Source organism: Coffea arabica, chromosome 1e (genome assembly GCF_036785885.1).
Source record: "Coffea arabica cultivar ET-39 chromosome 1e, Coffea Arabica ET-39 HiFi, whole genome shotgun sequence".
Taxonomy (NCBI): Eukaryota; Viridiplantae; Streptophyta; class Magnoliopsida; order Gentianales; family Rubiaceae; genus Coffea; species Coffea arabica.
Genome location: NC_092311.1, coordinates 55,078,026 through 55,090,688, shown reverse-complemented (window position 1 = coordinate 55,090,688; position 12,663 = coordinate 55,078,026). Strand labels below are relative to the sequence as shown.

The 12,663-nt window shown below is 41.9% G+C and overlaps 1 protein-coding gene across 1 annotated transcript; it reads left to right on the top strand.

Moving 5' to 3' along the window:
• Positions 1-1,897: 1,897 nt before the first annotated feature.
• LOC113718589 (probable beta-D-xylosidase 2) lies at positions 1,898-7,349 on the top strand. The gene is made up of 6 exons (XM_027243486.2): positions 1,898-2,529; positions 3,317-3,598; positions 4,974-5,143; positions 5,257-5,705; positions 5,901-6,314; positions 6,430-7,349. Exons 1-6 carry the CDS (start codon positions 1,918-1,920, stop codon positions 7,029-7,031), a joined length of 2,529 nt encoding a protein of 842 aa, XP_027099287.2. The 5' UTR covers positions 1,898-1,917; the 3' UTR covers positions 7,032-7,349.
• The last annotated feature ends 5,314 nt before the right edge of the window (positions 7,350-12,663 follow it).

Sequence of the window (12,663 nt, the reverse complement as noted above, 5' to 3'; positions counted from 1 at the left end):
ACGATTAGGTGAGAGATCCGAATGCTTTAATCTTTAAAAGGATTTGTCTAACGCGGTGCAGAACGCTTTCGGCGAGTTGGTTCGATCAAAATATGAATATAAGCTCGCATCAACGAAGCTCCAGAAAGTAGCCTTGGAAGTGGAGAGGTTCCTTTACAACCCTGAAAGGGATGCCCAATCAGAGCCCGTTTGTTTCTTCCAAAATCAACTTTTCCAACAAACAAAAAAAAAAAAAAATCTTTTCTGGAAAAGGTGGCGTAACCAAGAGGCAATTCTTATTGGTGTTGATCTAAGAGTCTCGTCAAATGCCAGTGCAAGAGCTCACCTACTGATAATGATTATGAGCACATTAACAACCGAGAAAGAAGGTACAATGATAATAATAATCTCCAATTTTTCAGATGGGAGGAGGGTTTGCAGAGTATATGACAAGCATTGACGTTCACGGAGCAACCAGCAACAACACGCTATGATCTACACTATCTTCCTTTTCTGTGCTGCTGCACTGCAGCTTGTGTCAACTTATGAAAGAAAGCCTTACAACTGAATAATGGCTGTGTCAAGTTAATGATCATTTAATCAACTTGCCAATTTGTTGTATTCATCAACAATACTACTGTAAATTACTAACCACATTATTGCTTCAAGGGCCTATCAGTATTGGGGTACAGGTTCCATATTTCAATTACGACAAGACTGTATATATTAGTACTATTGTAGCTTTTGTCAGCAGGTCAACTTTAAATCATGAGTCATGACTAGGTAAAGAGCAAGCAAAAATGAAATCCACCTTATCCAACATCGTTATGCTGTCTCAACCAATTTGATCCTCGTCGGTTAATGGTTCAACCCAAGTTCATTTAAATGAGGTTATCAAAAATTCCTGTCAGTCTTGATTTCTAATGATTAAGTACTAATAATACGCTCTTGTAGAAGAATGGTGGGACGGTTTTAGGATAACCATTGTGACAGCCGCAGTCCCCCGTCCGTGTCATAGGCACACAATAAAGCTCGAAGGACCTTTTTTTTTTTTTTAATATATATATAGCTCGAAGGACTTTATTTCTTAAATCTCCCACCCCAAGGAAAGGAAAGGAAAGGAAAGGAATCGTAAATTTTCAGCAAGGTAATACCAATACAACATTAAGAGAAATGGACCGGTGGGTGATTCTCCTCACTTTCTTTCTGCTTCTTAAATTTTTGTACCTTTTCTATTCCTTCAAGAAAACGCATTATTGTTAACATGATGGATAATGCTACGTACGTTGTGTCCCTATTTTTTTTTTCTTCAAGGCAAAAAATACAAAAGCCGTAAACGTAATTAATGAAAATGAAATCCATATGGTTGTACTTATCACATACACTTTCTGGTATACCTTTTTTTTATTATTATTTGGAAATTAGAAAGGGAAGCTAGATGGATAGATAGACAGACTGGGCATCAGAATGAAGTTCCTGTAGTATCTGGAGCTTCCCTAGTGCAGCAAAATGTATCCATGCAGGGTTTAGAACTTAAAAATGCAGTACAAATCAGACCTACTGCTGCTTGAAATCTTTAGAAAGAAAGGGGAAAAAATGAACGGATAGGCAGACAAGAGACATCCTATTTATCAAAGGGGAGCTAAAATTTTGTCCTTCCACAAATGACAGATTTCAAGAATATACTTAATTATCTGGATTCGTTATACGCCAAACCATACAGGAGAGAGGGACAATAAATATTTTGGTAGCCTCCAAATCAAATCTCTTTGATAGTTGTAGTAAGCAGTAACAACTTGCAAGTTGCATGATGGGTTGTCCTGACCTGACATCAAGCCTTCTTTTTGCTTTAATTGTTAACTTTTTTTTTTTTTTTTTTGTTTTGCCCTCTCTCTCTCTCTCAGCCTCTGTTTCTCGAAATAATATGAAAGCAAATTCATGGGATGGGAAGAGGTCCAGTTGGGTGGGTTCTTTGGGATCGCACAGCCCATTCGCCACACCGAACCCCAAAAGATCGATCACCTATTTATACTCCCATCTTCTCACACCAGCCAGCCATCCATCCGCAGAAAACTAAAGATGGCGACAGTGGTGTCTTCCAAAATAAGGAAAGGTACGAGGAGCGCAGCATGCAACGCCAGTGCCCTATCCTCTCTCTGCTGTTTTCTGCTCATTGTAACTATCATCATCATCTTTGCTAGTGATGGGAATGCTGAAGGCCTGCGTCCAGCATTCGCTTGCGACGCGAGAGATGCAAGAACCAAAGGCTGGGGGTTTTGTGGGACTAATTTGGGAATAGCAGAGAGAGTGAGTGACCTGATTGGAAGGTTGACACTGCAAGAAAAGGTTCGGCTGCTGGTGAACAATGCGGCGGAAGTGGCACGGCTGGGGATCAAAGGGTACGAGTGGTGGTCGGAGGCGCTTCATGGGGTCTCCAATGTGGGACCCGGCACCAAGTTTGGAGGAGAATTCCCCGCAGCCACCAGCTTCCCGCAGGTCATCACCACCGCAGCTGCTTTCAATGCTTCATTGTGGGAAGAAATCGGACGGGTGAGATGCTCCGACAATGAATATTCATATCATAATCCTAATGATGCCGCATTCATTTGTCATTCATAGTATTTGAAATTTGCTTTTTAAGGGAACAGTCGTTTGTTCTTTTTCATTTTTTTCGCTAATTGAGCCACCTTGGGACTGGGACAAGCTGCACGGTTTGCAATGAAAACACATGTTGCCGCCCGAGGCAATCGTTAGCGTAATCATGTCGATTAAGCGGCCAACAAAAATATGCGGGGATTAGTTACCGCATCTGCTCCTGCTACAGTAAGCATATTTTGTTTGCGTAATCGTTACAGTTTCTAAAGAGCAGTGCAAACTGTAAAGCATTGCCGTCCCCGAGTCACGAAAGGAAAGAACAAAAGTGCAAGAGGCCTTAGACAGATGCCTTTTGTGGTTTTTTTTTTTTTTTTTTTTGTGTTGGTAACCAATCAAATTGTAGGATTGGATGAGAATTGGACTGCGGGACCAGTCCTGCAAGGTTGGACTCCTCGCCTATTGACAACTTGGTGCGCCCCAGAATGGACGGCATATGATTTAAATTGGCTAGCGTACCTTTCTCTTCTTTTTTTTTTTACAGTAAAGATTGGCTAGCGTACTCGGCTTTCTATATGTTATATTTGGTTTTAATTAGCTGCACTGCACTAGAAACGTGACCAAGTTTTGGCACGTCGAAGTGAACGATGTTATGGGTACAATTAATAACTAGTATTATTATTATTAGCCGTGCATGCATGCGGAAAAAAAAAGGCATATATTTATACATATAGGATGGATGCAGGTGGTGTCAGATGAGGGTCGAGCGATGTACAACGGAGGGTTGGGCGGACTGACGTACTGGAGCCCGAATGTGAACATTTTCAGAGACCCAAGGTGGGGGAGGGGGCAGGAGACTCCCGGGGAAGACCCTGTTTTGGCCGGTAAATACGCAGCAAGCTACGTGAGAGGGTTACAGGGAAATCTGGACGGCGGCCGCCTGAAGGTGGCAGCATGCTGCAAGCACTTCACTGCGTACGACCTCGACAACTGGAGTGGGGTTGATCGTTTTCACTTCAATGCCAAGGTAAACCGCCGCAAAGCGCGCGCACACCCGCTCTGTTCCCCCCAGGCCCCCCCCCCCCCTTCCCCCTTCTTTGTTTTCACTTTTCATGATGAGTACGTCGTAATAATTAATTAATTCCCTCAATCAATCAATTCGCACATATGACATTCGTCTTAATTTCTTCGGAGTTGGGACCATCCCCCCCACAAAAAAAAGAAAAAAATAAAAAAAAATACAGAAGGAAAGTAACTCCCCATTATCACTTCTAGGTGCTTGGATTAGATGACGTCCCTATTACTAGTAGTATTATTGCGAGACGTTTACACACGTGTGCTTCTTAATTGACGATCCCAAACGTCTGCACTGCATCTTACTCCGATTTGGATTGCTTTGGAAGTCGTACGACACAGATTGACTTGCACACTTTTCTATGACTCACCAAAAAAAAAATTTATTTTTTTTTTTGGGTTTTAAACTCCTCCACTTCTGACTTCGCTGTAGAATTAGCAACGAAGTGGATAACTAAAATACCTATTAATATTTTTTTTTTTTGATTATTCAATAATAGTACTAGTTAGTAGTATAATCTAAGTAAAATGCAACCAGTAGCAATTCTTTGAAGGTATGCACTTGTTTGTTTGTGACATCGTTGGGTGTTTTCTTTTCTGAGAGTGTGATGCATTGCATTGGAGTCTGGAACCACAAACGCGTGCCTCTGATATTTCTGACCCAACACAGAAATTAAAAAAAAAAAGTTTTTTTTTTTTTTGTTTTACTTCATTTGTTGTATCAGGCCAAATCAACAGAACAGACGTATTTGAGCCCAACCTATGACTGGGGTAGCAAGTAGTGTCTTTTTGTGGGCTAGCCGATGTGGTCTTTGGTTCGTGCTTAATTGACGTGGAGCGCAGCAATTGTCCAACCCAGGTTCCCCATTTATTTTGTGGTGTAGCAAAAAGTTGACTTTTGAGATGGTACAATTTGGAGATCCTGAGGCGGACCAAAACTAATTTACGGAACATGACTTGGCCCATACTAGGACTGTTGACGTTTCGAGCCTGCGATCCAAACCGATCCCAAGGATCTGAACGCGAGTCCGGTTAGATTAGTTAATTGCCTTTCCATAACGTATAACGGCCACTATCATCCTTTTTCTTTTTCTTTTTTTTCACAAAAAGGAATCAATTTTGATTTACTTTTTCATCACAAAGTACTTGGTCACGCACCTTATATATCAGACATTTTTTCTTTATTTTGGTTGGTAATATAGCAATTCCCTATATTATTTATTTATGCTTGGAGTTAAGCTTGCTAGAAGAAAGTCCAACGTTAATTATATATCTGCGTCCTGCGCCATTAATATTTTACGGTAATCTAACGTAGAATTTTGGGACAGGTGAGCAGGCAGGACATCGAAGACACATTCGACGTGCCCTTCAGAAGCTGCGTCAAGGAAGGTAAGGTGGCAAGCGTGATGTGCTCCTACAACCAAGTCAACGGGATTCCCACCTGCGCTGACCCTAAACTTCTCCGCCACACCATTCGCGGAGCCTGGCGTCTCGATGGGTAAACTATTCCACCTCACGCCCCTCCTCCTTCTTCTTCTTCTTTCTCATCTCGAAATCCACTCACCCCCCATGCATGCATCATTGAAAATACTTTCTTCATTCCCGAAACAGGTATATAGTCTCTGATTGTGACTCTGTTGGAGTTCTTTATGACAATCAACATTACACCTCAACACCTGAAGAAGCCGCGGCAGATGCCATCAAAGCAGGTCTGGACTTGGATTGCGGACCATTCTTGGGATTGCACACAGAAAGGGCCGTGCAACTGGGACTGTTGAAAGAGGCGGACATCAACAGCGCCTTGGCCAACACGCTCACTGTCCAAATGAGACTGGGAATGTTCGACGGCGAGCCATCAAAGCAGCCCTTCGGTCACCTGGGCCCCCATCATGTCTGCACCCATTCTCACCAACGCCTGGCACTCGAAGCTGCTAGACAGGGAATTGTTCTTCTTAAAAACCACGGTCCTTCCTTGCCTCTTTCCCCTCGCCGTCACCGCACCCTTGCTGTCATCGGACCTAACTCAAACGTCACTGCTACGATGATCGGGAATTATGCAGGTACGTAAGGACTGCGCCGGCTAGCATTATTAATTATGATGCTACGAAAACCAAGCTGTCCCGCTTCGTTATTAACCACTTGAAGTTGAATACCCATTACTCCCTCCCCCATCCCCCCTTGGTCAAACTGCCACAAGTTTTCTCAATTTGAATAGCGCGACAAGTAGTAAGTAACATAAAACAATCCAAATGTAGGCGTTGCATGCGGATACACAACTCCACTACAGGGAATAGGAAGGTTTGCGAAGACAATTCATCAACAGGGTTGCGCAGGCGTTGCTTGTAGCAGTGAGGAACTCTTTGGTGGTGCCATTGATGCTGCACGTCAAGCAGATGCAACCATTCTTGTAATGGGGCTAGACCAGTCGATCGAGGCGGAGTTCAGAGACAGGGCAGGGTTACTCTTGCCCGGTCATCAACAACAGCTCGTCACTAGGGTGGCTGCGGCCTCCAAGGGTCCTACCATATTGGTCTTAATGTCTGGAGGTCCTGTGGACGTGTCATTTGCCAAAAATGATGCACGAATTGGTGCAATTCTTTGGGTAGGCTACCCTGGCCAAGCTGGAGGAGCTGCAATTGCCGACGTCCTATTTGGAACCCATAACCCAGGCACGTAGTAGTAGTACAACATCCATTCAAATTAAATGTCCCAGCTGCTCCTCCTCCTCTCCGATTTTTAATTTTTTTAAATTATTTTTGTGGACTGAGGGAATCGCGTTTACAGGAGGAAAGTTGCCAATGACATGGTACCCGCAAGATTACCTTTCTAGTTTGCCCATGACAACAATGGACATGAGATCCGACCGACGTAAAGGCTATCCAGGCAGGACCTACAGATTTTATAAAGGCCCGGTGGTTTATCCATTTGGGCACGGCCTGAGCTACACCAGCTTTGTACACACAATTGCTGACGCTCCCACCGTGGTTTCAGTTCCGGTTGACGGCCACCGCAGATGGAACACCAGCGTGTCAAGCAAAGCCATCAAGGTCACGCATGCCAGATGCAGCAGGCTCTCGATTGGGGTACACGTTGATGTGAAGAACGTTGGTGGGATTGATGGTTCCCACACATTGCTTGTATTCTCGTCCCCGCCTGGTAGTGGTCATTGGGCTCCCCACAAGCAATTAGTTGCCTTTGAGAAAGTGCACGTACCAGCAAGGGCACAGCAGCGGGTGTTTCTGAAGATTCACGTCTGCAAGTACCTGAGCGTGGTGGATAGAGCCGGAATTCGAAGAATTCCCATGGGCCTACACAGTCTCCATATTGGTCCCATTACCCATTCCATTTCTCTCCAAGCAGCAGTCCTAGGCGTCATTAAATCCTAGAACTCATTCTTTCTTTCTTTCTTTCTTTCTTTTTCGTGTGGAAAACAATCCCGGTCAGATGAAATTCAGCATTTATTTGAAACTGCAAAAATGAAAGATCGCCAGGGCCATGCATCGATTTTCCTCCTGCCCTTCGTTGAACTTGGTTTGGTTTTTGTTATGCCTTCCATAGAGCCCACATACTTGAAGAAACTCTTTTGTTTTGTCGTTGACTGGGGTTGGGCTCAAAGCATTGAGCCTACCAATGAGCCCACAAACTTCAAAGAGCCCTACAGGTTGGATCATATCCTTTCATAAGCGTACGGCCTATAGTTTCAACAGTTTTCGACAATGGTGTGAATATACTAGTGCTGAGAGCTTATATGATTTTTTTTCAATTAGACTGATAGTTCGCTTGATAGTTATGTTGGGTGGTTTTGAGTAGAATTGTTAAGAACGCATTAGATTGAGTTAGTATTTTGACTTTTTTTTTAAGTCAATATTATCGGGAAAGGGTTGGGTTGAATGATAAGGTGAAAAAAATTACAAGTAAGAGATCATAAATTCAAGACATTTTACTGATTAAAAAAAAAAAAAATTTAAAAGGTGTCAGTCGAGTAATTGAGCATTTGTAATGAGTGAATTGTGAGGTTAAAGTTGAAATTATAAAAAGGTAGCAAGAAATGTTTACACCAAACATATTGTGTACTAGTAGCGCTTTGGTATCGTGGAGATATAATTAGCAGGCGAGTTATTTAGTTGAATACGTACGGTAAGAGTACTAGAAAAATGAAACGAAAGTACACCAATAATTCATCACGGGCAATAGTTTGAAGAGCGAGATCTTAAATACATAAATAGATAACCAAAAAATAGGATAACTAGTTGTTGGAATCAAATTTCACAATCACCATCACTATTGGTATAATAGAGTGCTCAAAGATGATAACCATCACTTTGATAAAAATCCATAGTGTGAAATGAATTTTACAAATTATTATTTTTCTTTTTCATTATTTCTTTTTTTTTTCCCACTTTTTGAAACGGAGGCCAATTAACTATGGCAAGGCATGCAGTCAAAGGCAACAAGAATTGAAGTAGCGTAGCTAAGAGATTCTTGGCATCAAGGAATGAGGTGTTCGTACAGATACAGCGAACGAGATGAGATGAGGTGTTCGTACAGATACAATGTACTTATGCTGTCGCAGAGCGCCTAGCGGTAGGAACCGGTCTTGATTTGTAGCTAAATTGATAAAGTTAACAATTATGTGATAAACGTAGCTCCCAATTTGCAAGGCTAGATTTGGTTTTGCCAATGTTGGTCCTCTCTTATTTAGAGGGTTGACCTGAGACGGAAAAACAATTCTATCGCAGCGTCGTAGAAACAAAGAGTCTGACAAATAAAAAGGAAAAGCCCATCAGATACCAACATTCGGTCGGTAGTAAGAGGACGATCAAATTAAACATTTGGTTGGAACAGCAGCGCAGCGCTGCGCTAACAACAACAATATGTAAATCCTCCATATTAGTAACAAGGATTAATGATTTCGCAGTGAAAGAAAGAGGAGAAACCCAGGGGTTGGAAGTTCCAGGCTAGCTGTTTCTTGGCTGTGGTTAGTGACGCGCACGACGCTGTGTCCCCGCCCGCCTGCACGTGAGCGAACTGGAATTTTGCAAGGGAGCGGGCACGTGAGCGTCCTGAATCTCCAAACGACCCAAGCTGATGGTGATGATTGGATCGGGCTGAATTTTAACCCCGCTACTCATTTATTAATCTTATTATTTATTGTATTCTGGAATAATTATGCCGTCAAAGCAGCATATAGGGCAGGTGCCCGTTGTATATAAGTATACTGGTTGTTACTACTACAGACTACAGAGGAGGAGGAAGTGAACAACCTCTTCTTCTGTAGTCTTCCTTTTATCTGACCTGAGTGAAGAATAGAGCTGAATTTGATTTTTTTTTTTTTTTTTGGCGAACTCCATACACTATTGATTAGGGATTTCCCAATAAAAAAACCAACTCCACACAGTACTGCCTCCTTGGATGCCAGCATGTCTCGAGAATTGAAGACCAACGGCTCCGTTTCTTTTTTATTATCCGCTCTGCTGCTAACTTTGTAGGCAGTATTATAATAACTGACATAAAACATGCATCTTTTCATTTCATGGAGTAGTAAAGTAATGCTACCACTACTACTAGCTAAGCTAACACAAGAGTATTAAGTAGTAACTAGGTAATATTAACATGGCAACTGGCATAATAAGGTAAGGTCGCCAGAGAGATAAGAGGTCTCATTCCCCAGTCCCCACCCTCTCCTTTAAATATGGATCATGCTGTCAACAATGCGTGTTAGTTGGCTGGGGAAGACTGGTGGTAGTGCCTCACATGCATTTCAAATTCACGATGAGTTGGAGGATTGTTGGATTCATCTCATCCCTCATTTTGTTATTCTTCCTTCTCCATCCTCCTTTGCAAATTCAACATATCCTCTCTCTCATTTTAGTATTATGTGTAAGATAAGACGTATACATACGGAGAGTCATTTCTTATTGTTATTAGGTCCACGCATATGGTGGATACCACGCAGGGTCAGTTCAAAAAACTAGTAAGAGATGCCTGTCCATAAAATTCCAATCATCCGCCTCAGTCAAAGGTGAAGCATTTTCTAACGCTTAAAAAGAAAAATTCCGCCTTGTCGGCTACGCTCAACCGTCATCATATTCGAATACCTCATATAAAGTCAACAAAATACTTGTTGGATCTCCAAATGTAAAATATCGCTGATGGTCTGCAACCAATCAAGGGCTGATTAGCGTTTTAGATGTATTCCGAAAGTAAAATTCTATACTAAAAAACAAATACAACAATTTAAGCCATAAAAATAAATTAAAAGAATGACCCATCTCGTTGATATTGAGAATTTTTATGTTTGCATGTGTCGCAGAAATGCCATGCGGTGACTTTCAATTGATTTTTGCGAGTGAACTCATTCGAAAATTGGTCGTTACAACTGCTAAATCACAATAATATGTTCCATCTAACCTCCACAGCGCAAGCGAAACGAGAATGACTTTGATAGTCGTATTCAAAACTCAATTGAAAGAGTCAATTTGTTGAAAACAAATTTTTATTGGAACGAAAACGATGGCGAAAGTGGCAGTCGCAATTGAGCTGTGGACCAATCAAATTCCAGCCTAGGATGACCACGCTACCAACGAATCAAGGCAGCTAATCCTCTGTTCTGTTGGGTGCGTGAGTGCGTGTGAGATATCGAAGCTTGATTCATTCCTGCATTTACGTGTATGTATGATTGTATTCCCCCCAACTCCAAGTGAAAGAGGTCAAATTCGATTACAGAAAGATGGCGACGCGGCATGTGTTCTGTACGCACCCACGCAGATAATAACTCGTTTCTTCTTGGCTTTGTTTTCCTGTGACAATAATAATTAAAGCAGATTAGATCTACTCGAACTAGGAGGCATCAGCCCTAGCAGCTGTTCCACACTTTTGGAGGGACGAGTACCTCCTAATTTGTAGCAAGACTTTCGTGATTTGACCACCAGTTACCTACCCTATCAACAGCATGAACTATTGAACAAAGTCATGGCCTTGGGTAAAGTCAAAGGTTCATGGATGGATGATGGCAGCTCAAGTACTCACTACGATCCAGACTTTCAAACAAACGAAGCCCCAGTGTGGTTTGTTATAGTATCATATATGTAGGGAGTATTAGAAAGTGGACTTTCCTTTGTCTGCGCCCCCAACAAACATACTTAGAAGAGGGAAGAGGGAAGCAAAAGAGGAACCCCCCCCCCCCACCTCTCTCCGCCGGGGCCCCAAAATTCATCATACTATCCACCGCTGCTGCAACGTTTGCTACATTATTACAGTACTGGTAGGAGATTAGGGACACAACCTACATGAATTACATGATATGCATTAATGATTCCAACCTAGAAATGGGCCACTTTTTCTCTCTAACCTGGAGAGCTTATCTGTACCGAGAATTGCGCATTGCAGATACTCCTATACACTATCAATTCATTCACTTTGACCTAGTGTACACAGAAGAATGTCCCTGCTGCACATTCATGTAATATACGAACAGAGCTCGAGTTCGATCGAATATTGAACGAGTTATAAATGTTGTCTGAATTCGAGTCGTTAATCTGTATAAATATTAAAGAGTTGTAATTTAAGCTCGACTCGTTAAACTAAGCAAATGGAATTCATGTGGGTGGATTGGGTCACTTCCACAATTTTGAATGCAGTAATTATTAGTTTAGTAAGTAGAATGGTTGTTGGGAGTTCTTGGTTGTCATATTCATTAAGGATGGATGGGCAAAAAAAAAAAGATGTCAATCTATTACGCTGGCCTTACGGGAGCTGCTTGGCTCCTTTCAATCCATCGGGTGATGGATTGGAGAGTTTCACGCATCGGACCAAACAGAAATATAAATGGTTGTGAATGTGTGGTCGATTTTGGTGTTGGAATTGCGGTCTGGATTATCCAGTTGGCATGCATCATGGTAGTTAGTTAAACAGGCAACCAGCTAATCCAACATTGCCCCATGATTTGATTTGATCATCATCAGTTGATTAAGATGTGGGACAAAGAGTGTACGAACTAGTAACTCATATTTATGTCTTTTTTCGTTCTCATAATTAGGGTAGCTAGTACTCTATAATTGTGGTGGACTTTGTGAATTATGAATTCAGATGCAAAAGCCTGAAGGATTAACTTGAGAGCCATATGGATTCATTATTGAGTCTCGAAGCTCAGTACCCTACTCTTATATATATATATATATATATATATATATATATATGTTCAGGAAACGTGGTCTTCAAAGACATATCGGAGTATCAGTTAGTATCTGTGCGTGAAAATTAACTCCTCTCAAATCATACGACTTGATCCGTAGGAGCAGTAAAACTATGCTCCCATTACAAAATTAAAGAAATGATAAATGAAAATTAGTTCAGTGATGCCCCACAATACAAGATGGAAGAAGAAGGATCGGCTCTCCGAGTCTCCGGCGGCTGGGGAATGATATTTATTAATGTTATTGATACGTTGTGGAGGAGGCTGAAAGAGACGGAGCTGTTCCGCTGGGAATGGTGGGACCGGAAGTAGAAGCCTGACACGTGGAAACGTTGGGTTTATCTGGAAATGAGTGATGTGGAAAAAAGGAGTGGGGCCAAACAAAGCACGAGATTATAGGAACTGTCCTTATTAAATTACAAGTACCAGTAGCAGTATAAAGTAAAGGGGCAGACTGGGCAGTGGGCCTTTGCGTCGTGGGGGGGTGGGAAAAACGAAAAAGGCGGGTTGGAGAGACTTTAAGGCTAAACCAGCTGCCCCAACTCCTTTTGGTTTCATAATTTCCTGTGCGTTTGTTCATTCATTAATCAAATGTGGGTGAAACGTAAAGGAAAGGAACCTCTGAAAGGGCGAATGGAAAAGCCCCACAAAAAAAAAAAAAGGCATGATTCGTGTGGGTTATGAGATGAGCCCCCGCTTTTCCCGTTGAATATGGATAGGATGTTATTTGGAATAATTACTGTAGCACTTTTTGTGATGTAATGTATGTGAGATAAAAAGATGGTTGAGAATATAAAAATGTGAGTTGGGAAATGTGTTTATAA

What these genes read in the sequence shown, in the direction of transcription:
- LOC113718589 (XM_027243486.2), top strand. Translation starts at nt 1,918, where the DNA reads ATGGGATGGGAAGAGGTCCAGTTGGGTGGGTTCTTTGGGATCGCACAG. An exon ending in TGTGGGAAGAAATCGGACGG is followed by an intron (nt 2,530 to 3,316) that starts GTGAGATGCTCC and finishes GGATGGATGCAG; the next exon opens with GTGGTGTCAGATGAGGGTCG. An exon ending in GGAGCCTGGCGTCTCGATGG is followed by an intron (nt 5,144 to 5,256) that starts GTAAACTATTCC and finishes TTCCCGAAACAG; the next exon opens with GTATATAGTCTCTGATTGTG.